Source organism: Panthera pardus, unplaced genomic scaffold, assembly GCF_024362965.1.
Source record: "Panthera pardus isolate Hobbes unplaced genomic scaffold, ASM2436296v1 HiC_scaffold_15, whole genome shotgun sequence".
In the NCBI taxonomy this organism is placed as follows: domain Eukaryota; kingdom Metazoa; phylum Chordata; class Mammalia; order Carnivora; family Felidae; genus Panthera; species Panthera pardus.
In genome coordinates this window covers 64,278,697-64,303,887 of record NW_026526710.1, presented here as the reverse complement: position 1 = coordinate 64,303,887, position 25,191 = coordinate 64,278,697, and the positions used below count along the sequence as shown (strand labels likewise).

The following is a 25,191-nucleotide window of genomic DNA, read 5'->3' as shown; positions in this document are numbered from 1 at the left end:
CTTTGGTAGAGTTGAGTTTTCCCCCTAGTGCTGTAGTCTCTACCTGTGCAGAATGTGTGCTTGGTTCCCTGTTCTTTATTGTTTACTTGACTGGCCTCTTGGTCCTTGGAGTCTTAACCTTAACTTTTGATCCACTTCCTGACCCAGACTCACAGTGACTCTCAGTTTTCAGATCTCTGGTCTTCACTATGCGCACTCTAATCCTGTGGTTGTCTTCATCAGCCCTTTTTGTTTTGCTTTTTCCCTTTTGGGAATACCCTGAATTTGTACTCTCATTTCAGACCAATACTCTAGTTACAGAGGGAAAATTTGAATGGAACTACCTGAGATGATTTATATCATGAAGAGCTTGACGAAGCCTTTTAATTTCACAAAGTGTGAGAGATTCCTTCCTTCTAAAGCAAAGGTATACTAAAAAGCCTCAATGTGTTGTATTCCTTCTTAGATCTACAACTCTTGGAGCAAGAGCACATTTACATATTTATAATTTCATTATATGTGTAATTCCTCAGTTATATTTTCAGTGGCTCTAATAATGCCTTCTAAGAGTGCGCATCAAGAATTACCATTATGTATCTCAGGATGGTGTGTTCATTTTGCCCCCTTTTTTTCATTCATGTCTCTTAATATAGTGATGATCACATGATGTGACCCATGGAATGCCCCCAATTATCCACTTTATCAGTCTCTTAATTTTGGAGTAACTGATTAAGACTTTTATCTTCAGAAGGGATTTTTAAAGTTCAAGTATCACCTGGCAATGCTTAAAACATAGCCATTATCATTCAGTAATTAAATAATTATTTCTGGGCCCCTACTTTGTGCCAGGTTCTGGGATTGAATAATAGACTGATTGGCTTCACACAAAAACAAATGTCACTTAGGCTATCAGGTCACCAAATGTGAGTGGGACAGCTTGTGTATCATGTTACTCTGGATTCGGGAACAGAGTAATGTAACAAAGTAACAAAACGAAGTTAATGTAAACCCCGAATTAAAGTCTAGCACAATTCAGAAGGAATGTAAGAGTTCATTTTTCACAGCATGCAGAATTGGAGCCAATGAGAAATCCAAAGGTCAACAGGTGTGAGAAAACAGCAAAACCAGGCATGTAGAGAGATCAAAACATGGTTTCAGAGGCAAGGCTTTTTCCATCTCCTCTCTCTCTGCCATGAAGTTGCTGTTAATCATAGAGACTGCCCTAAATCCTCCTGGTAGAAGCCCAGAGGACAAGTAAGCTAATTCAGTGGGGAGTTCATACAGATCGCAGATACAGCTGTGCCAACAGAGTAAATTAAACTGCTCACACTGGAGGGAATGGCAAGTTCCAGGGCTTAGGGACCTGCTGGAGGAGGGCAGTGAAGAAAACCAGAGTGGTAGTAATGCATATGTCCAGAAGGGACTTGCTGCTTTCCTCATCTAGCATATAGGTAACTTGAGTTCCACAGGTATTAATTTTCTTGACTCTTCAAGCTTGTAGTAACCAAGACAGGATTAGACTTGGATTTTCTAGCCTGTGTAAAGTATAGCCTCACGCCTTGTCCTTGATAGGACTTGGACACTCCTACCGGCTTCTGGAGAGGAAGATGCAGGGAGAGACAAAGGGGACACTAGCAAATGAATTTCAATGGATCATTCATATATTTTCCACTCCTTGGTGAATGCTTCTGAACACAGTAAGGACAATGAGGTTCAAAACTGATTTGGGCCGTTAAAATACCTATCAATTTGGTAACATCTTACAGATTTCATAGACAAATCTTGTATAACTAAGTATATAGCTTCACAGAGAAGTTGTACAACTTGCTAGTTAGATAAGTTGTTATCTTTTTGAAGAAACAGTTATATCCTACAGCTTTATAATTTATCTGAAAACAAATTGTTTATAGTGCTTTTAACATAATACTGCCAACTCTTTAATACAGAGCATCAAACATAGTGTTCATTCATTATGAGAGTGAAGGGTCAGGGTTAAATTTTGACCAAGGATGCTAAATCAGGCCCCATTATTGAAAATTTAAGTGGAGCTTTAACACATATATGGAGCAAGATGAAATTACTCCCCCTCCTCCACTGCTTTCTCCTCCGCCTCCTTTTTGTATTCCATTGTATGAATATGCCACAACGTATTTGTTCATTTTCCAGACAATGGGCATTTCGGTTATTTCCAGTTTGGGACTCTTAAGAATGAAGCTGCTATGAACATGCTTGTACATGTCTTTGGTGGACATGTGCATTCACAGGGACATGTGACCCATTTGATTGGGTCATTTTTAGTGTTCTTATTCTTCCAAACAGAGACATTATTTTCAGTAATAATTAAATGAATAATAATAAGATAGCCAGTGATTTCTCTCTTTTTTTTTTTTTTAATTTTAAATTTCAAAATAATTATACATTTACAGAGGTGCCATGTACCCTTCTCCCGGTTTCTCCCAGTGGTTATATATTACATAACTATAGCCACAATATTAGGGAAATTAACAGTGGTGCAACATGTGTGCACAGTTCTGTCTCCTTTTATCACACGTGTAGGTCCATCTAACTCACCACCACAATCAAGATACAGACCTATTCCAGTGCCACAGAGATCTCCCTTGTGTGGTCACACCCACCCCTCTCACCCCCATCATTCTCGGCCTCGGGCAGCCACTAATCTCTTTTCTTTTTCCTTTCACCATTTCAAGAATGTTACATGCATGGAATCACACAATATTTGTTCTTTTGAGATTGGCTTGTTTTCATTCAACATGGTGCCTTTGTAAGGTCCATCCAAGTTGCTACACGTATCAGTGGTTTGTGCTTTGTGTTCCCTTGTACGGATATACTTAGGTTTGTGTAAACCATTCACTACTGAAGGACATTTTGATGGTTTCTACTTTTTAGCTATTATAAATGAATCTAATATGAACATTTGCATACAGATTTTTGTGTGACCATAAATTTTCATTTCTCCTGGATAGTTGTCCTGTGCTATTGCTGGATCTTTATATGTGTGTTTAGTTCTTAAAGAAACTGCCAAAGTGTTTTCCGGTGTGGTTGTACCATCTTATATTTGCACCAGTAATGTATAAAAGACCAAGTTTTTCCATGTTCTTGCCAAGATTTTTATACTGTCACTGTTAGAGGTATGCAGTGATATCTCATCATGGTCTTAATTGGCATTTCCCTAATGACTGGTGATGTTGAACAACTTTTTATGTGCTTATTTGGTATCTGTGTATCCTCTTTGGTAAATGTCTCTTCATGTCTTTGCCCATTTTCTAATTGGATTACCTATTAAGTTTTTAAAGTTTTTTATATATTCTAGATATGAGTCCTTTGCGTAGGATATGTGCTTTGGAAATATTTTTCTTCCTAGTCTGTAGTTTGTTTGTTTTTAATCCTCTTAACAGGGTCTTTCACAGAGAATTTTTAAATTTGATGCAATTCTGTTTATCAATATTTCTTTTATGGATCATGCTTTTGATGCATCATGAACTTTGTTTTTAAGTGTCCTATATTTATATACAGTTAGTGACTGGATCCCAGATTAAGGTAGGTATTTTTTGGTTTTGTTTTGTTTTGGAGTGTTTTTATTAAGTGAATACACTAGGATGTATTGTCAGAACACTTGAGGATAGTCTTGCCTCTGTTAATTACTGATAGAGGTGGCAGAATGAAGTACCAAAGAACTCAAACTCCAGGGCCAGACTGCCAGGTCTTCAGTCCCAGTTCCACCACATATGAAATGTATGAACTTATCTAAGATGTTTAATTGCTCTGTACCTCTATTTTATCTGTAAACTGGGGACAATAATAATAATTAAATTGCAATAATGTTCATTGCAACATTGGTTGCTATGAAGATTACAAGAGTTCATACATGTCGAGGGCTTAGAATAGTGCCTGGCAAATAATAAGCACTCCGTAACTGTTGCTTATATTACAACTATTGGCTATGTGGCTTGAAAGACCATAAGGTTTCCTGAGTTTCAATTACTTTAACTCTAAAATGGGGATATTACTTGCTGCTCTAAGTTATAAGACACATGTGAGGATAAAATAAGACTTTTTTCTTAATTTTATTTTTTTAAATTTACATCCAAATTAGTTAGCATACAGTGCAACAATGATTTCAGGAGTAGATTCCTTAATGCCCCTTACCCATTTAGCCCATCCCCCCTCCCACAACCCCTCCAGTAACCCTCTGTTTGTTCTCCATATTTAAGAGTCTCTTATGTTTTGTTCCCCTCCCTGTTTTTATATTATTTTTGTTTCTCTTCCCTTATGTTTATCTGTTTTGTCTCTTAAAGTCCTCATATGAGTGAAGGCATATGATATTTGTCTTTCTCTAATTTTGCTTAGCATAATACCCTCCAGTTCCAGTCACATAGTTGCAAACGGCAAGATTTCATTCTTTTTGATTGCCGAGTAATACTCCATTGCATATGTCTACATCTTATCCATTCATCCATCGATGGACATTTGGGCTCTTTCCATACTTTGGCTATTGTTGATAGTGCTGCTATAAACATTGGGGTGCATATGTCCCTTCGAAACAGCACACACCTGTATCCCTTGGATAAATGCCTAGTAGTGCAATTGCTGGGTCGCAGGGTAGTTCTGTTTTTAATTTTTTGAGGAACCTCCATATTGCTTTCCAGAGTGGCTGCACCAGCTTGCATCCCCACCAACAATGCCAAAGAGATCCTCTTTCTCCGCATCCTCACCAACATCTGTCGTTGCCTGAGTTGTTCATGTTAGCCATTCTGACAGGTGTAAGGTGGTATCTCATTGTGGTTTTGATTTGTATTTCCCTGATGATGAGTGATGTTGAGCATTTAGTCATGTGCCGGTTGGCCATCTGGATGTCTTCTTTGGAGAAGTGTCTATTCATGTCTTTTGCCCATTTCTTCACTGGATTATTTGGTTTTTAGGTGTTGAGTTTGATAAGTTATTTATAGATTTTGGATACTAACCCTTTATCTGATATGTCATTTGCAAATATCTTCTTCCATTCTGTCGATTGCCTTTTAGTTTTGCTGATTGTTTCCTTCACTGTGCAGAAGCTGTTTATTTTGATGAGGTCCCAGTAGTTCATTTTTGCTTTTGTTTCCCTTGCCTCCGGAGACGTGTTGAGTAAGAAATTGCTGCTAAAATAAGACTTTACTGTGAGAGTTGCCTGGGTGGCTCAGTCAGTTAAGTGTCCTACTTCTGCTGAGGTCGTGATCTCATGGTTCATGGGTTTGAGCCCCACGTTGGGCTCTGTGCTGACAGCTCAGAGCCTAGAACCTGCTTCAGATTCTGTGTCTCCCTCTCTCTCTGCCCCTCCCCTGATTACTCTCTGTCTCTGTATCTCTCTCAAAAATAAGTAAAATTTTAAAAATGTGTTTCAATCTGGCTTTCTGTATTTAAAAAAATAAGATTTTGGGGCACCTGGGTGGCTCAGTTGGTTGGGCTGCCGACTTCGGCTCAGGTCATGATCTCGTGGTCCGTGAGTTCAAGCCCCGCGTCGGGCTCTGTGCTGACAGCTCAGAGCCTGGAGCCTGTTTCAGATTCTGTGTCTCCCTCCTTCTCTGACCCTCCCCTGTTCATGCTCTCTCTCTCTCTCTCTGTCTCAAAAATAAATAAATGTTAAAAAAAAATTAAAAAAAAAGAAAAAAGAAAAAAATAAGATTTTACTGTGAAAGTACTATGTAAAGCACTGACAAACAAAAGGTTTTTCTCTTATCAATGATTATTATCATTAATATAGATATACTGTCTGTAGATAAAGGTGACCATCCCTGAATCAAGTGTTCTCAAGGTTAAGAGAATAGGTGAATCATTAGGATGTAGGGAAGAAATATTTGATGTGTTTTTTTTTTTTTAATCTCATCTGTCCTTGGTTTTTTTACTTTTGCATATATTTAATAATTTATGTGATATAGTAACATAGTAATAATTGCATATGATTTATAAGTAATAATCCTGTTTGTAGGTACATAGAATTTTTTTACTGAAAGGGATACATAATCAAAAAAGTTTGAAGACATATTGATCTAAAGAAATACTTGATATGGGCATCTTCATACAGTGTTAATTTGTGATTTCTTGACAGCATACATCCTCAAATGCCTTACAATGTTTTTGTACTCTGATTTTATATTAAGGGAGGGAATTACCTTAAGGAAATGATCAGAGATAAGCAGAAAGAGCTACACTTAAGAATATTCATTATAGGGGCACCTGAGTGGCTCAGTAGGTTGAGCATCTGACTCTTGATTTCTGCTCAGGTTATTTTCTCACAGTTCATGAGATTGAACCCTGTGTTGGGATTTGCACTGACAGTGAGGGACCTGCTTGGGATTATCTCTCTCCGTGTCTCTCCCCACCTCCCCAGCTTGCGTGCTCTCTCTCTCTCTGTATTCCAAAATAAATAAATAAACCTAAAAAAAAGAATATTCATTGCAACATTATAGTAAAAGTCAGAAGTAACCAATATGTTCATCAAATAAGGCAATGTTTAAATAAGCTGATATATTATAGGCTCCAGCCTCTATTCCACAGTTTAGTAAATTATAATAAAGTTTTGAGGTTAGGAATTACTTTTAAGAAGACTTCATGAAGAAACATTCCCAATATAGCGTTAGGTGAGAAAATTAAGATATAAGGAGATACCAATATAGGTATGTAGATATGCAGAATGACCCCAACTGTAGTAAAAATGCACATACACAAGACTGGAAAGAAATATGCTAACATGCTAAAACCAGTTGGGTTTGAGTAGTGGGATTAAGCATATTGTTAGTGTCTTCACACTTTTCTGTATTTTCCAGTTTTTCTGCATGTGTTAGTTGTGTAATTGGAAAGAGGTTTTCTTTTTAAGAAAAAAAATATCATAAGTCATACTTGTTATTCTTAGGCTTCAGATTTTCATTAATTGAATAACTTTCCCGGAGTATAAGTCATAAGATTTGGAAGGACTTTAGTTAGTTGTCATGGCCAATTCTGATAGAATTTCACAAATGAATCCCAGATAGATGAGTTCATTTTTCAATGTTAAAATGTTTTGGTTTTTTTGATAATGTAACAATTTCAGCTTCTGGAATCTCTTTCAGCTTTTCATAGAATGTAGGTAACTGCTAGTTGTCACTATTTTGCTAATAAGTGCGACTGTATATATAATCAATTTAACCAAGAATTATTTATTGGACATTGGGTAGGTAGTATGGGGCATATATTCCTGAAATGTATTCCTGAGTCCCAGCCCTCACAGAGATTCCCCTTTAGTTAGGGAAATGGGTCTAGTCTTTATTAAATGTTGAATGATACTCGACAGGGTCAATTTCTGTGGTATTGACCACTCTTGTAATTTTAGATATCATTCTTTCTTTCAGCCTTAGCAACTAAAATTCTTCAAAGTTCTTTACTGAGCCCATTCTCAAATTTTAGCTTCTTGATGTTGAATTTGATGAAATCAGGAAGACTTGATGTTTATAAACATTGCCTTGAATCAGAGGTTCTCAAACTTGGTTGTATGCCAGAAGTTCCTGAGGAGCTCTGAAAAAATATAGATGCCTGGGTGCTACCCCCAGATATTCTGATTTAACTAATCTTTGAGTAGCAGGGGGAAGAAGTGGGGAGTAGAACTTTAAAGATACCTCTATGTAATTCTAAAGTGTAGGCAGTATTGAGTATCGCAGCCCTTAAATTAAAAATGGGCTCAATGAAGAACTTTTGAAGAAGTTTGAATTACCAAGAGTGAAAGAAAGGATGAGGTCTAAACACTTACTGAAAGAGCATTTCTTCTGGAATGGTGACAGAAGCCTGGGTATGAAAAGGCAGCATTTGGGCTATCTTCCCAGCTCTGGCAGAACCCCCTTCAGTGACATGTATCCTGCCAGGAAGCCAGGGGCATTGGGCCAACTTCACCATGACATGCTGACCCTTAGCTCTTTCTATGGCATGCAGGGTCTCTTCCTACCAAAACCTTAATCTATTTGTAACAGTGCAGGGATCCTTGCCTCGTCTGTTTCCTCTACAGTAGTAATAATAGTTACCATTTATTTAGCTTCTATTATTTACCAGATATTTTCATCCATTTTCTCTGATCCTTACCAGAACCTTGAAAAAGAGTTGTTTTACAGATAAAGAAACAGGCTCAGAGAGGTCTAGTTTTTGATCCAAGGTCACACAGAAATGTCAGCTCTCAGATTCAAAGCCTGCTCAGCCTGACTCCAATGCCTGTGTTTTGTCTATGACATCATGGTGCCTACGTCCCTGCTGCCCCTCACATGTCTCCTCGGCTCTGGTAGCCTACGTCTAGGTCTTTCATTTTTCTTACTCCAGTGTCTGTGCAGATGTGTGCCTAAATAGAGCCGTGTCTCATGGAAGGCTAACTTTTGCCTTTTTAAAATTTTCCTTTCAGGGAATGCTGCGAGGAACTCCGTGTTCACTTGTTTTGTGTCCATCAGAAGAAGGTGTGCGAGGAGCGGAAAGCACAGATAGCTTTTAATGAGGAACTGAAAAGACAGAAACTGGTGGAAGAGCAAATGTTCTCAAAGCTCTGGGAGGAAGACCGGTTAGCCAAGGAAAAGCGAGAAGCCCAAGAGGCAAGGAGGCAGAAAGAGCTGGTGGAGAACACACGCCTGGGGCTGAATGCCCAGATCACCAGCATCAAGGCGCAAAGGCGGGCCGCGCAGCAGCTGAAGGAAGAGGAGGCGCGCTTTGTGGTGGGCCTTTTACAGTGCTTGTCACAGGATGATCTGCTCAGTGGGTGTAGGACATGGTTACATGCGGTTTGCCCAATGGCCTGGCTGCTTCACAGGGGCAGCAGACCTTGGTTAGAGTCTGGGATTCCAAGGCCCAGTTAACAGTGCTGTCCCATTGCATAGGGCAAGTGACTTCACTACTGTGACTTGGGTTCTTTATCTAAAAAATGAGTCAGGAGCGCGTGGGTGGCTCAGTGGGTTAAGTGTCCAACTTCAGCTCAGATCATGATCTCATGGTTCATGAGTTCGAGCCCTGCATGGGGCTTGCTGCTGTCAGTGTAGAGCCTGCTTCTGATCCTCTGTCCTTTTCTCTCTGCCCCTTCCCTGCTAGTATACACATCTCTCTCAAATATAAACATTAAAAAATTAAAAATTAAAAAATTAAAAATGAGGCAAAAGACACTTGTCTTTGTTGTGAGGGTGAAATGTGAGAATCATGGGCAGTACCGTAGAGGGTAAGTGGCAGTTTGGCAACATTCCCCCATTCTTTGATATGGATAACTCCATAGGACTTCCATGACCTAGGTAAAGCATTATACAACAGCTACAGAGGCTCCCTTCACCCCAGTCACCAAAATCAATAATTTCAGGTCACTGCCCCTACTATATAGAAACTAGAGGGGCGCCTGGGTGGCTCAATCAGTTGAGTGTCATACTTCGGCTCAGGTCATGATCTCATGGTCCATGAGTTTAGGCCCTGCGTGGGGCTCTGTGCTGACATCTCAGAGCCTGGAGCCTGCTTTGGATTCTGTATCTCCCTCTCTCTCTGCCCCTCCCGTGCTCATGTTCTGTCTGTCTCTCTCTCTCTCAAAAAGAAAAAAAAAAGAGAAAGGTGCCACTGGAAATGTATGAAAGCATTAAAAAAAGTAGCAATTTTATACGTATATAGAGCTTCTAGCAACTGATACTTTAATACCACCAAATTTAGGAAGAAGGTATATTTTCCTGGGAAATCCCAAGTTCTAAGATTTGGAACCATAGTAAATGTTAAAGGTAAGCTTTTTCAGAGCCCCTGAAAACCTTCCCTGGGTTTGAAACTGTTTTCTCTTAGAGAGTTTAGTGGAAGATGCCTAAATATTTTAGCTTCTCTAAGAAAATCGAAACTGCTTCTGTTCTGAGATATCAACACATTAGGTATAGAAGGAGGTGTCTCAACATAATGACAATATATGACAAGCCCATAGCTAACATCATACTCAATGGTAAAAGGTTTTAAACTTTTTCTATAAAATCAGGAAAAAAAACAAGGGTACCCATTGTCACCACTCCTGTGCAACATAGTACTGGAAGTCCTTAACAGAGCACTTAGGTAAGAAAGAGAATAAAAGTCATCAGAATTGGAAAGGAAGAAGTAAAATGGTCTCTATTGCAGATGGAAATATTTTATATAGAGAAAATTCTAAAGATTGTACCCCAAAACCATTAGATCTAATCAACAAATTCAGTAAAATTGCAGGATAAAAAATAAACATGCACAAAAAGTGCATTTGAAAGAACAAAATGGGAAATTAATATTGGTATAATACTTTCAATTAAAGTTATTCTTTATTTAAATATAGTAAAACCTTTGGATTTTACCAGTTTCTACATGCACTCTTGGGGGGAAGGGATATCGTTCTATGAAATTTTATCACATGTATAGATTTTGTAAGTACTACCAAAATCAAGATACAGAACTGTTCCACCATTCAAAGAAACTCTTTTATTTTTTTTTAAGTTTTATTCATTTATTTTGAGAGAGAGCGTGTGTACAGGTCGGGGGAAGAGCAGAGAGAGAGGGAAAGAGTTGGGGAGGGGGAAAGAGAGAGGGAGAGAATCCCAAGAAGGTTCCTGGCTGTCAGCACAGAGCCCAATGCAGGGTTCAAACTCACAAACCTCAAGATCGTGACCTGAGCGAAAATCAAGAGTTGGATGCTTCACCAACTGAGCCACCCAGGTCCCCCTCAAAGAAACTCCTTTAAAGTTACTCCTGTATAGTCATAACCTCCCTCAATCCTAACTCCTGGCAGCCACTGATATATTCTTTATCATTATCATTTTGTAATTTCGAGAATGTTATATAAATTTCACCCCTTTTAATGTTTTATTGTAAACATTTTCAAATGCACAGAAGAGTACAATGAATCCCTCCTCTACCCATCTCCCTGTTTTAGCAGCTGTGTAATTTTGCCACATTGGTTTCTTCTACCTGCCCCCAACCCCACTCCATTTTTACGTTTTAAAACATAAATACCAGGAGGGTCATTTCCCCCTTAAATACATGTCAAGTGTGCATCTCAACAAAGGACATTTCCTGACATGTGCCAATATCAGACCTAAAAAAGCTAACTGTGACTCCTTTTTATCATCTAAAATCAGCATCGAATTTCCATCATAGCCTAAATTATTTGATATTTAGAGAAGAATCCAAACATGGGTCTTATAGTCTCTTTAGAGGGAGTGACTGTTTCTTATTCAAGCCAGGGTGCATTTGAGATGGGAAGGATGCAATAAATTCATTACATCAGCACAATAGGTGTGTCATCAGAACCACCCCAGGGAAACCAAGACGTGGCCAACTGCTTTTAGATCTCTTAGTCTTGAACAGGTCTCTGCTGTCCCATCCCATCTCCCCCATGTCTCAGAGTCTGGGTTTGGCTGATTGCTTCCTCCTGGTGTAGTCAGACTTACTGTTAAAAAAAAGTGTGTCCGGCTATTGCATTGGCTTTCATGTTTGATAGCCATTACTTTTCCTTAGGTGCTGCAGCTCGGTTTCATATTTTCGTTTGAACCTCACAATTCAGGATTTACTGTTCATGGCATTACTGGGAAAGTCTAGCCTATAACTCTCTCTCTCACAAACCAGGGATCATGGCGATCATGGCTGTTGTGAGTCTCGGTTAAATCACATTGGGAATGCACACCATCCTCACTATTGCCACGTCGTCTCTTGTCCCAGCTGGGCAAGTACTTATCTATCCCTCTAGGACGGCTCAGCTGCCTCTGGCAGGAGGGCTAATGCTTCAGTTTTTACCACGCCCAAGCATTTTACCAAACCCACAATGCCCGACAGCATTGGTGCCCCAGTTGAAACTGCTTGATTGGCCAGACAATTAAGCCCAGAGGGTTAGAAAGAGAAGAAAATAAGAGGAAGGGGGGAATACTTTTAAAGGAGTATTTGTTATTGGTAATTTTGCATATGTTTAATTTTGTATAGGCAGCTGATGTGCACATTTCCATTTTTGAGCTCCTATTGCTGCATAATAATAGATCCATATCCAGAAGTTGCAGGTGTATATAGAAAAGTCTGGAAAGCCAATGCACTGAAATGTTGAATGTGGTAGTGTGGGAGGGATACAAGGTTAAAAGTGATTTCTCTTTATATTTTTCTGCATTTTAAACTGTAAAACCATTTATTATTTTATAATCACAGCACAAAGCCTTCTTGCTGACTCAGCAATGAAAAGGCAAGTTTTCTATCCTACAGTCCCTCTAAATTCCAAGAAATCCTTGATTTTCATCTTTTAAGTGAAATGCTTGCACTTATTTGTTTTGTCCAACTGTACTGATACATTGTCTTCATTATTGTTTTACCTTAGGAAAATGACAAAGCACAGGTGAAACTTGAGAATGAACAGGATAAGCTAAAGAAACGAAAGACAAAACAGGAACTTAGGGCTGCTTTGCAAAAAGCGCTCCTAGAGAAGACAGAGCATACTCAGCAGGAATACAGAGAAGAGCAGGACTTGAACATGAAACTTGTGCAAAGGGCCCTTCAAAATTTACAGGAAGAGGCTGATAAAAAGAAGCAAAAAAAGGTAAGATATTTATTCAGTGCCTACTATGTGCTAGATGAGATTCCTTGCTGAGCTTTTAGTCTTACAGGAGCCAGCCACATGTAGAATGAACCATACCCATGCTACTCTTTATTTTTTTTTTTTTAATTTTTTTTTTTTAGAGATAGAGAGCACGCATGTGTTGGGGAGGGGCAGAGAGAGAGGGAGACACAGAATCTGAAGCAGGCTCCGGGCTCTGAGCTGTCAGCACAGAGCCCGACGTTGGGCTCAAATTCACGAGCCGTGAGATCATGGCCTGAGCTGAAGTCAGATGCTCAACCAACTGAGCCACCCATGAACCACCCATGTTACTTTTGAGTGTGGTTCACAAACCAACAGCATCAGCATCATCTGAGAGGATGTTAGAAAGAGAAATTCATAGGCTCCAGAATTAGGATTTCCGAATTGAAATCTTGGCAGGGGCAAGAAATCTGTTTTAACAAGCTCTGCCAGGGGATTCTGATGCTCACTGAATTTAGAGAACTCCTATAACGTGGTGTTGGGACTGTCATAGCAGGATGGGAGTGAAGGAAATGAGTGACTAAGTATGCTGGGAAGCTAGGGAGGACATCAATGAGAAAGTGGTATTCAAGGGACCTCAAAAGATAGGTAAAGTTTTGTCAAGCAGAGAGCAAGAGAAAAGCATTCCAGTATTCAGTATTCAGCTGTCTGTTTCTTTAAAACTTGTATTGAACTCTTGAGGGTCTTGTGCTTTTCCTATAAGTACTATTTTTTGTTCCTTTTTAAAAATTTTATATTTCAGAGCGGTTTTAGATTCAGAGCAAAATTGAGCAGAAGATATAGAAATTTCCCACGTACTCCCTCCTCCCACACATGTACAGTCTCTCCCATATCAATATACCCCAACCAGAGTGGTACATTTGTTATCATCGATGAACCTATATCGACACGTCACTGTCCCCCAAAGCCCATAGTTTACATTAAGGTTTACTCTTGTGTTGTACATTCTGTGAGTGTGAACAAATATAAAATGTCATGTATCTACCACGAAAGTATCATACAGACTAATTTCACTAGCCTTAAAATCCTCTGTGCTCCCCTGTTCATTCCTCTCCCGACTCCAAACCCTTGGAAACCACTGATCTTTTTACGGTCTCCACAGTTTTGCCTTTTCCAGAATGTCATAAAGTTGGAATCACATAGTACGTTGCCTTTTTAGATTTGCTTATTTCACCAAGTAATAGGCATTTAAGTTTCCCCTATATCTTTTCATGGCTCGATAGCTCATTTCCTTTTAACTCTGAATAACATAACATTGTGTGGTTGCACCAGTTTATCCAGCTACGTACTGAAGTATATCCTTGGTTGCTTCCAAGTTTTACTGATTGTGACTAAAGCTGCTGTACATGCTTGTGTGCAGGTTTTTGTATGGCTGTAAGTTTTCAACTCATTTGGGTAAATACCAAGGAGCGTAGTCGCTGGGTCATATGGTAGGAGTATGTTTAGTTTTGTAAGAAACTGCCAAATTGTCTTCCAAAGTGGCTGTGCCATTTTGCATGCCCACGTTGTTCAGGGTCAACTATACACACTAGAGGCCTGGCTCAGGGTGGAACTGCAAGTATGGGCTCTACTGCTAGTTGAGGCAGATCTCAGTGAGCTCCACTGGGTCAGTAGGGGTGCACCTTGCAAAGGAATGTGGGGTGTCCTCCACTGAGCTTAGAATCACTGTAACTTGGGCTTGGGCTTCTGTGTCTAATAGAGCCAGGAGTGTCTGGTTATTGCATTTGTCCCAGTGGACCACCAGAGTTGTAAATGGGCGATTGTGTAGGCAGCAGTCGCTGCCAAGTCCCTAGCGTAATTCTCTGGGAAACTGCCAAGGCTGCAGGTCATGGGAGTTGTTTGGGAAAGAGAGAGCCTTGGGACTCTCTGAAGGCCTTTGAGCCATTAGGATTGGGCTCTGTAGTGAGATAGTCACTTGTTTTAAAGACAGGAGCTTACTTCATGGTTGTCCCAATATAAGATCATTGGGCACCCCCAATTGGGGGAGCTGCCAGTAGAAGGCCTCCTGCTATTTGAAATGTCCCAGACATTGCTTCCTGACAGCTTTGGCATGGGAGCTCCAGGCCCAGGAGGTGTGACGTGGGTTGCAGAGCCTGGCACCTGAAGGCTGGCTTGGGGGCTGTGGGCTGCCTTGGTACTGTAAAATCTGGTAGTCTGGGTAAGTGTCTCTTTCACAGTGTGGCTATCAAGTCTACTCCTTCCAGTGACTCCTGAATAGTATGGGAGGTCCCTACAAAGTGGAGGAATATGGCCTTGTAATTTTGGAGGAGGGTTCCCTATAAAAAGAATTCTCTGGATTTGGGGAGAATTGGGACCTCTTCAAGATTGGAGATGAAATCTGGGTCATCTGGTTGCTATATTCAGAGAAGAGATAGACCCATTGGACCATACCAGTCTTACCAAGGAGTCAGGCCCCATCTAGTGTGTTCCACTGGCTTTGAGCCTTTGTGGTAATAAGTGTAATAGAAGGGTGAGGTCAGCTCCACACCATAAAAATCCAAGCAAGCAATGGAAGGGATTCTCCCTCGATCTTTAGAGCTGGTGCCTTAGAGTTTGGACTGCCTCGCCATTGGAATCCTTGATTATGGTGTTTCCCTTTCCCAGGTGGAAGGCTAGAGGGGCCCTGCATTTGGGTATTTCCCTTCTCCCAGGTCGGTTAACTGGGATAAAACCCCAGCAGTTTAGGCTCTGGTTAAATAGTTTCTCCTGAGAACAACCTGAGAATAGAATGCTCTGGTGTATTTCAAAATGATTCCTTTTCTCCTCCCTCTGCGAGAAACATGAGAGGATTTTTCTCTGATTTTCACTATGAGAACCTGGTAGAGCTTCAGGAGGTAAAACTCAAGAAAGTGTGGTCTCCCACACTCCTCAATGACTGGGCCCCCTTAGAGTTTTTAACTCTTAGAGGTGTCCACACTAAGCCTCCAGAAATTCATCAATTACAGGTTTTCCTACCCGAGCACTGGTTCCCACAGATTTCTGCTCAGGGGTTTCCATTGTGGTAAGTTGTGATTCTTTGTATTTACCTGTATGTTTCTCTAATTTGGGGCAATGGTTTACCCTGTGACCTTGCTTCTCTTATGGATCTAAGGTTAGTTCTTGATTTTTTTAAGTTTGTAAGCTTTTTCCTTGATGTTAGGATGACAGAGTTGCAACTTCTAAGCTCCTGACATGCCAGACTGGAAACCAGAAGTCTGCTACTATTTCTTAAATTATACTTTTTTATTTGGGGATAATTTTAGATTCACATGCAGTTGAAAGAAATAAACAGAGAGATGCTATGTACCCTTTATTTAGTTTCTCTCAATGATGCCTTGAAAACCTGTAGTCTATTATCACAGTCAGGATACTGACACTGAACTGTCAAGATACAGAACATCCCCATCACCACAAGGATTCTTCATGTTTCCCTTTTATCTGTTCTCCATTTCCCTAATTTTGTCATTTCAAGAGTGTTATGTAAATGGAATCGTATAGTGTGTAACATTTTAGGATTGACATTTTCCTTCAGCGTAACTCTGGAGATTCATCCAGGTTTTTGCATGTATCAGTAGTGTGTTTATTTTTATTGTTGAGGAGTATTCATGCTATGACTGCACTACAGTCTGTTTTTACCATTTACCTGTTAAAGGTCATCTGAGTTGTTTCCAGCTTATGGCTATTATGAGTAAAGCTCCTGTAGTCATTCATGTACAGGTTTTTTATGTGAGCACAAATTTTTGTTTCTCTGGGAAAATGCCCTGAAGGGCAATTGTAATTGCACGTTCGGTTTTTTAAGAAACTGCCAAACTGTTTTTCAGAGTAGCTTTACCATCCCACCAATAATGTACATTCCTACTAACAATGAATGAATAATCCAGTCTCTCTACATCCTTGCCAACATTTGATGGTGTTATTGGTTTTTTACTTTAGCCGTACTGATAGATGTATAGTGATATCTCATTGTTTTTACATTTTATAGTTCCATAATAACTATGATGTCAATCAACTTTTCACATGCTCATTTGCCATCTGTATTTCCTCTTCAGTGAAATGTTTTCTCATAATTCTTGCCCATTTTCTAATTGGATTGTTTGATTTCTTTTTTTTTTCTCTTGAGTTTTTGTTCTCCATTTGATCTCCATAGATGATTTTATTTTGTTTTTTAATAGCTTCATTAAGGTAAGTCATATAACGTACGATTTGCCCATTTAAAACATACATTTTAGTGGTTTTTGGTATATTCACAGATATGTACAACCATTCCCACAGTCAATTTTAGAACTTTTTTATTGTCTTACTATTCCCTCTTCCCCACCCCCTACCCCCATTCCTAAGCAACTACTAATATATTTTCTGTCTCTATAGATTTGCTATTCTGGACTTTAATATGAATACAATTATATATTCTGTGACTTTTTGACTGGCATCTTTCATTTAGCACAATGTTTCAAGGTTTATCCATGTTGTAACACGTATGAGTACTTCATTCTTTTATGCAGCTGAATAGTACTCCATTGTATGGATATACCACATTTCCTTTATCCATTTGTCAGTCTATGGACATTTGATTTGTTTGCAGTTTTGGGCTATTATGAATAATGCTACTGTAATCTTGTGTAAATTTTTGTTTGGACATAGGTTTTTTTTATCTTTTTTCCCCCCTCTTAGGTATATACCCAGGAGTGGAATTAATGAGTCCTAGGGTAACTTTATGTTTAAGTTTCTGAGTACTTGCCAAATTGTTTTCCAAAGTGGCTTTACCATTTTTTGTTCTCACTAGCAGTGTGAGAAGGTTTTGATTTCTCCACATGCTTGTTAACATTTGTTATTGTTTGTCTTTTTTTATTTTAACCATCCTAGTGTGTCTAAAGTGATCTGTTTTGTGGCTTTGAGGTGCATTTCTCTAATGACTAATGATGTTCAGCCTCTTTTTCTGTGCCTATTGACCATTTGTATATCTTTCTAGAGAAATCTATTTGAATCCATTTGAAATTTCAAGAAAACAATTCCAGTCATTTCCCCAATTTTTAATTGGGTTATTTGTCTTTATTATTGAGTTGTTATAGTTCTTTATATGTTCTAGATACAAGTCCCTTACACATAAATTGTGTATATCTATCTATCTATCTATCTATCTATCTATATATACATACACACACACATATATATACACACATATATATATATACAACCCACAGAATAAAATATATATATATAAATATATAAAATATATATATATATTTTATTCTGTGGGTTGTAGTTTCACTTTCAAGGGATGGTATCCCTTGAAGTCCCAAGTCCCATTCATCTATATTTTGTTTTGTTGCATGTGCTTTTGGTGCCCTATCTAAAAATCTGTTCCTAAACCAAGGTCAAGAAGATAGTGGTCCTGTGTTTTCTTCTTAGAGTTTTATAGGTTTAGCTCTCACATTTAGGCCTTTGATCCATTTTGAGTTAAATTTTGTATATGGTGTGAGGTAGGGGTCCAACGTCATTCCTTTGCATGTAGATATCCAATTGTTCTAGCACCATTTGTTGAAGAGACTATTCTTCCCCTATCAAACTGTCTTGGTACACTTGTCAAAATCAATTGACAGTGAATGTGAGGGTTTATCTCTGAACTCTCAGTTCTATTTGATTAATCTACATGTCCATCCTTAGGCCAGTGTCACATATCTATTTGTCTTGATCACTGTAGCTTTTGTGGTAAGTTTGAGATCAGGAAATGTGAATCCTCCACCTTTGTTCCTTTTCAAATTGTTTTGGCTTTTCTGGCTCTCTTGCATTTTCATATGAATTTAGAAGCAACTTGTTGATTTCTGCATAGAAGCTATTTGGGATTTTGATAGGGATTATTTTGAATCTGTAGACCAAATGTAGACTATTGCCATTTTAATAATATTGCCTTCTGATCCATGAATGTAGGATGTCTTTCCACTTATTATTTCAGTTTCTTAGTTTTCAGAGTATACGTTTTGCACTTCTTTTGTTAAATTTATTCCCACATATGAGACTGTGAATGCAAACCATTCTGAGGGTACAGTTCAGACCTTGCTAGCCCCTCCCCAGATCTATGATATTCTCAAAAGAGATCAGACCAGAGACTAGATAGAACAGCACAAATATAATACCATGAACAACAGAGAAGCCAACTAAAATGCCAGCATGATAAAGCCCAGTTTGAAGCCTTAGCTGCACATTAAAATCACTTGGGGAACTTTGTTCATTAGACAAGAATCTCTCAGGGTGAGATTCAGTCCTTCGTACTTTTTTAAGCTCCCAGCTGATTCCACAGTATATCTAAGGCTGAGAATGTCTGTCTCAAAGCATCAAGTGACTCGGCTTCTAGTCAGAGACCGTGCCATCATAGTAGTAATGACTTACTTTGTTTATCAGGTTACAATTTCATAATCTACATAAATGAAAAGCTGTATAATTGAAAATTATCTGGGAACTGCTTTGAAAAATACTTTGGGAATGTGTTTGAAGTAACTTGTTTAAAAATGTATTATAAAGCACAGGTATAAAGAATAGTACAATAAAACCCTCCTGTGTCCTTTACTTAACTTCAATAACCACCAACTACTGGCCATTCTGTATTTCATCTGTGCCCCACCCATTCCCTACCACCATCCCTGGATATTTCGAAATGAACCCTAGACATAATATTTCATCTGTAAATGTGTCAGTATGTAGTTCTAAAAGGTTGGGATTGTAGCTTTAAAATATTGTTTTTAAAACTTAATTTTCCATACCATATCACATCTACATGTTTGACAACATGAGGTAATCTTTCTGTTGTGTAGGAAGAGATGGCAAGAGAACAGGAAATATATCGTCGATATGTGGCACAGAGGCGTGAGGAGGAAAGAGCTCAGGAGAAAGAATTGGACAGAATATTAGAGGCAGAGAAGGAAAAGAAGTTGGCTGAGAAGGACAAGGAGCTGAGACTTGAAAAGGAGGCAAGGAGACAACTTGTGAATGAGGTCATGTGTACAAGAAAACTTCAAGTTCAAGAAAAATGTAAGGAAATGAACTATAATAATAATATAGTGGGGCCTTAATTCAACTTAAACAGCAACCAAAAAATTTATTAAGTAGGTATTATACGTAAAATGATATGAGGATTAAGGCAAGACCCCTGCCTTGGAGAACTTATCTAATTTAGTACATGGAGTATAAACATACGAAGAGTTTTATATCCTAGCAGATTCTAAGTAGTCATGTGGGAGATGTTTCAAGGTTAAAGGAACAGTATGTCTATTGAATGGTCTGTGTGCCTTAGTGATTATAAAGGAGAATGAGGAGGTAGGGCACAGCACGCATACATACCCCTCCTCCCTTTTATCTGTCCTTCTTTTCTTTCTGCAGGTGTCTCTGTACCTTCATACCTGAATACCTTTACTTGGGTAGTCTTCCCTGTCTATGATGTTTCTGATCTTGAGAAATCCTGGAGATCCTTCAAGACCAGCTCAAATGTCTCATTCCTCAAATATGTCCCCTTATTCATAATAAATCCTCTTTCTGGGGCTCTCCCTGTGGCTTGCTCAATCTCTGTCTTAGCACGCCTTTGTATGCCCTCAGCTCCAAACAGTGCTTGGTCACAAAAGGAAATGTCTGTTGAGAGGGTAAACAGCCACCTCCAGATTTCCATCATTCCATGTCCAGCCCAATGAACCGGAGAGGCAGTAGATGGACACATTTACCATTTGGGTACCACTAGACTCCACACTAGTTGTCTTTGCAGGAGAAAGCTCATCTTGGTTCCACTAATTGATTCTCCACTCCATGAATTATAACAGCCATTGAAAATTATTAGGCCCATGTTGGGTGGAGTTGTAAGAAAATTAGAAGAAAGCTTATAAGCTAAAACGATTTCCGTGTTTACCCATGATAAATGTTTTAAAAGCTATTGAGGCAACATGGAAAATTTAAGTATTTGGGGCCATTTTTAAACAAATAAACAAAATCAACCATAATTCTACCACCCAGTGATAGCTACTATTCACGACTTCATGTATTTCCTTCCAGTATTATTACTATGTATATCATTTCCCTTCACAAGTTAGGATCATGTTGAATATATTGTTTTAGAGCCAGCCTTTTCCACCTATAAGCATTTTTCCAGGTCATATTTCTTCAATTATAGAATTTGTAATGTTGCCTAGAAATCCATTATAAAAATGGACCATAATTTATTTTACCTAAACACAACTAATGGACCTTCAGATTGTCTTGAATCTTTTTACTACTATTTTAGCATTGCAGGTTACTATCTCTGTACATAGTTCTTTTTGGCTCATGTATGATTATTTAAGATAAGTTCCTGTAAATGGATTTGGGGACCAAAGATGCATACGTTTCAGATGTATATTTCCCAATTGTATTTATTCTTCTGTGAACTCTGTTTTCTTTGTCGTTTTCCCCCCCTTACTGGATGCTTATGTTTTTAAAATTTAATTTACAAAAGCCTTATATATTATATACTAAGGCTTTTTCCAATATTTATTTTGTCATAAATAAACTCTCATTAACATAAATGACAATAGAACTGTTTGTCCTCAAGAAGAAAAGGGTGAGAAGTGTTCTGACAGTGGTAACCTGGTTTGAAAAGGCTGATCATAGATTTGCAATGAAAAATGGTTAAGAAAAATATGTGTAGATCACAGCACATTCAAACCTAAACCCTCTTGTTCCCTTGATGAAGATGACTGACTACTTGATAAGATGACTACTTATTGACCTAAGATGCAGTCAGTGAGTGTAAGCTCTGCCTCTCTAAAGACAGGATGGCATTGATGCCCAGAGGGATGGCAGCAAGTCTTGTCTGAAGAAGGTCGTTTAGCAAAAATTACTTTTGTCTTTCTCAGTGCAACGAAAGGCAAAAGAACAGGAAGAGCGTGTTATGGAACAGGAACGTATAAATGAAGGTCTTAAAGAGCTTAATCGTGAAGAGAAGGAGAATTTTGCAAGGTATGATTTTGTTTTCTTTATTATTGTTTACTACCTAAAAAAAGGCAGATTTTTAACACGGAAAGAGGACAATGTGCCGTTATTCATGCATTATTGACATTTTTTAACATCAGTATTAAATTTGTCTTAAAAGCTCAAGTCGATTTACAGAATTTCATATAGAAATAAGCACCAGCCATCTTGGTAAAAGTAAATTTTATTGCTATTGTGTATATTGTGATTATAGACATTAGATATTAAACTGGACAAACATCTTAAAAAATAAAATACATTAGAAACAATTTTTTAAAAATAGGCCCCAACATTAAATCCTAATGAAATAACAAGAAGACTGTTCTCCCCCATGAAACAAACCCTGAAACACAGTGTGTCTTCATTAGTTGGATTAGCATAAATGGCTTATGGGGATAGCAGTCCATGCAAAATGTCCTCAGGAGAATTTTTGCAGGTTCACTGGATGGGAAAACTGAAGTGTTCTAGGCACTTTGGGAAATACCAGTGCCTTCCTTTGCTAAGTGGCCCTCTGATCACCACAATCAGGCTGTGGTGGAGGAAACAGACAGATAGATGCCTCCTTGCAGCATTTCTTGGACCATAGCCTAACCTTTCACTGATGACCAAGATACCCAACTCAGGTGACCAGTGTGGTGGAGGAAGAAGATTTGGCTCTTCTAATTGCTGGTCACCCTTCCTGTCCCTTGGGCCTGTCTGCTGACTTACACACTCACTTGATGCGTAGAAATAAGCTCTTTTCACTCTAGAAAGACTGTGGTTTATGTACCTGAACCTATTGTTAGTTTGGGGGTACTCACTTTAATATCTGGCCTACCCTACTGACTTCCTGCTACTGCCTCTGTTCTGGAGGTCTTCTCATTTTTAAAAAGTTTATTGTTGGAGATGTGAGGGGACTTGACAAATAGAAACTTTCTTCCCTGCCCAACTTCTGAATCAACTGAGAGAGAAGAAAAACAAGTGTGTATGGAAGGTGTCACAGCTACCTATTGGTGCATAATAAAATAACCCCAAAATTTGTGGCTTAAAGTGAGTTATGATTATCTCTCATGATTGGTTGACAAGGCTCAGCTAGGTGGTTCTTGCTTAGGGTCCCTCATGTGGTTCAAGTCAGTTGTTGGACGGGGCTGCATTCATCTGAAGGCTCAACTGCCCTGGACTCCTCCAGTATCTTCTCATATACCTGGCAGTGTATGTTGAGTTGGGGAGCTCATCAGTATTATCACCCAGAACACCTTCATGTGGCCTCTCCATGTGCTTGGGCTTCTCCCAGTATGGTGGTTGGTTCCGACAGGGAGAGTTCCAATAGTGAGCATTCCAGTAGGCAGGAGGGGAAGCTGCCAGGCCAGGTAAGGGCTACGCCTAGGACTGACATAGCATCACTTTTGTCATATTCTACTGGTCATAAAAATTGTCACTGGGCCTATGCAGATTCAAGGGGATGGAGACATAAGCCCCACCTCTTGATAAGGGGAATAGAGGTTCACATTGCAGAAGAGCATATGGAGGGGAGATATCACTGTAACCATCTTTAGAAAATGGAATCTGCCACAGAGGCTTATGCATCTTTATTTTATGATAAAAGCTTCATTTCTGATAAAAGCTGATAAAAAATGTGGCTTATAGATTATAAAATGGCATGAGCACTATGGAGAAAAGTAGGAAGTTTTCCTCAAAAAATTAACAATAGAACTACCTTGTGATCGAGCAATCCCACTTGTGGGTATATATCCAAAATAACTGAAAGCAGGACCTTGAAGAGCTACTTGCACAGCTGTGTTTATAGCAGCACTGTTCACAATAGCCAGGAAGTGGAAATAACCCTAATGTCCACTAACAGATGAATGGATGAACCAGATGTGATATATATGTACAATGGAATATTATTCAGCCTTCAGAAGGAAGAAAATCCTGTCAGATGTCACTGCATGGATGAGAACCTTGAGGACACTATGCTAAGTGAGATAAGCCAGTCACAAAAAGACAAATACTATGATTTTGCTTATACAAGATATCTAGGACTATTCGAATTCTGCACGGCAAATAGAATGGTGGTTGCCAGAGGCTGGTGGGAGGGGGAGAGAAGGACCTATTGTTGTTTAATGGGTATAGAGTTTCAGATTTGCAAGATGAAAACATCCCGGAGATCTGATTCACAACAATGTGAATGTACTTAACACTGCTGAACTATTACACTTAAAAATTGTTAAATGGTCAATTTTACATTATGTGGTTTTTACCATAGTAAAAAAAAATCACACTATAAAATTTAATATGTGGTTTATATGTTTAAAATGTGGCTTGTATGTGGAAGAAATTGTCTAGTTAATACTGAACAGAATGAGGCACCTTTACCCACCCAGTCACCAGCAGTACCAGACCAGTGCAGGTCTCTCCAGCAGAAAGCAGGGGAGAAAACAGGCAGACTAGCCTGTTCCAGTGTTACCATTAGCAAAGTCACTTCTTGGGGCACCCCGGTGGTTCAATCAATTAAGCGTCCAACTCTTGATTTTGGCTCCAGTCATGATCTCACAGTTCATGTGATGGAGTACCGGTGTTGGGTTCCGTGCTGACGGCGTGGAGCCTACTTGGGATTCTCTCTTCTCTTCTCTCTGTCTCTGTCTCTCTCTCTCAAAATAAATAAGTAAACATTAAAAGAGAAAAGTCACTTCTTCCTTGGGGAAGAGTGGAAGAAGAGATGGAGAGAGGCCAAGGACTCGCTCCAGATAGCAGGAAATATTCTGAGTGAACCAAATCAATATTTGTTCTATGTCTAGCTTAATTATTATTGTGTAATAAACACATTATTGAATTTTCCATCTATTTCTTCCCCTCTCACCCTGATTTTCACAGTCAAATTATTTTAATCTGACTTCAAAAATTCCATTTTAATTGTAATGCCTTAAGTGAATCCAAATGCTTACCATTTGTAATTCTGTACTTTAACATTTCTAATATCTTAGACGTTCCAGTTTGGCCCAGGAGTACAGGAAGCAACTTCAGATGCAAATGTCCTACCAGCAGCAGGCCCGGGAAGCAGAGAAGGAAGAGGAACGCAGAGAGTTTGAAGCAGGGATGGCAGCAAACAAGATTTGCCAGGACAAGATCCGGGAGATCCTATCGGTCCATCCCGTGCTGCCCCGAAACATTCATCCCATGAGGAGGGCATGCCCTGATAAGCTCCCACCATAGTCTCACAGATGTTAATATATTTTTTCTCAGTCTTTTAATGTTTTTAACTACAGTATGAGTTCCTTTCAACTCACAGATAAACTTTCCTTTATTTCTGAGTTTGCATAATTCCACATAATGTTATTCCTTCAAATTAAACTTCATGCCTTTTTTTTAGGCTTTATAGACTTTCAAGTCTGAATGAGCTATTTCCTATCACACACTTTCCTGACTTATCCCCATGCCTCTGTTTCATATTCATTTATTAATAGCTACACTTTCTTGCCCCCATTTCCTCTTGCCTCCTTTCTCTTTTGTCTCATATACATAACTCACCATATCAACAGGGCAGAGCTGGGCCTAGGAACCACTTTCATAAGCCCACTTATTTAGATATTACACAAATATGTACCGTCCATGTGCCAGGCACTATTCTGGTTCTGGGACTTTAGCGAGATCAGAACAAACCCCTTGCTTTTGTG

At 39.0% G+C, this 25,191-nt stretch overlaps 1 protein-coding gene across 1 annotated transcript; it reads left to right on the top strand.

The window, feature by feature from the left end:
• The first annotated feature begins 296 nt into the window (after positions 1 to 296).
• CFAP53 (cilia and flagella associated protein 53) lies at positions 297 to 24,828 on the top strand. Its single transcript, XM_053902723.1, has 6 exons — positions 297 to 406; positions 8,393 to 8,696; positions 12,314 to 12,532; positions 19,360 to 19,576; positions 21,424 to 21,526; positions 24,502 to 24,828. The coding sequence occupies exons 2-6, from the start codon at positions 8,517 to 8,519 to the stop codon at positions 24,728 to 24,730; spliced, it is 948 nt and encodes a 315-aa protein (XP_053758698.1). The 5' UTR covers positions 297 to 406; positions 8,393 to 8,516; the 3' UTR covers positions 24,731 to 24,828.
• The last annotated feature ends 363 nt before the right edge of the window (positions 24,829 to 25,191 follow it).

Coding starts and splice junctions, on each gene's coding strand:
- CFAP53 (XM_053902723.1), top strand. CDS start 8,517: ATGTTCTCAAAGCTCTGGGAGGAAGACCGGTTAGCCAAGGAAAAGCGA. Junction 12,533..19,359: donor ATAAAAAGAAGCAAAAAAAG/GTAAGATATTTA, acceptor TCTGTTGTGTAG/GAAGAGATGGCAAGAGAACA. Junction 21,527..24,501: donor GAGAAGGAGAATTTTGCAAG/GTATGATTTTGT, acceptor CTAATATCTTAG/ACGTTCCAGTTTGGCCCAGG.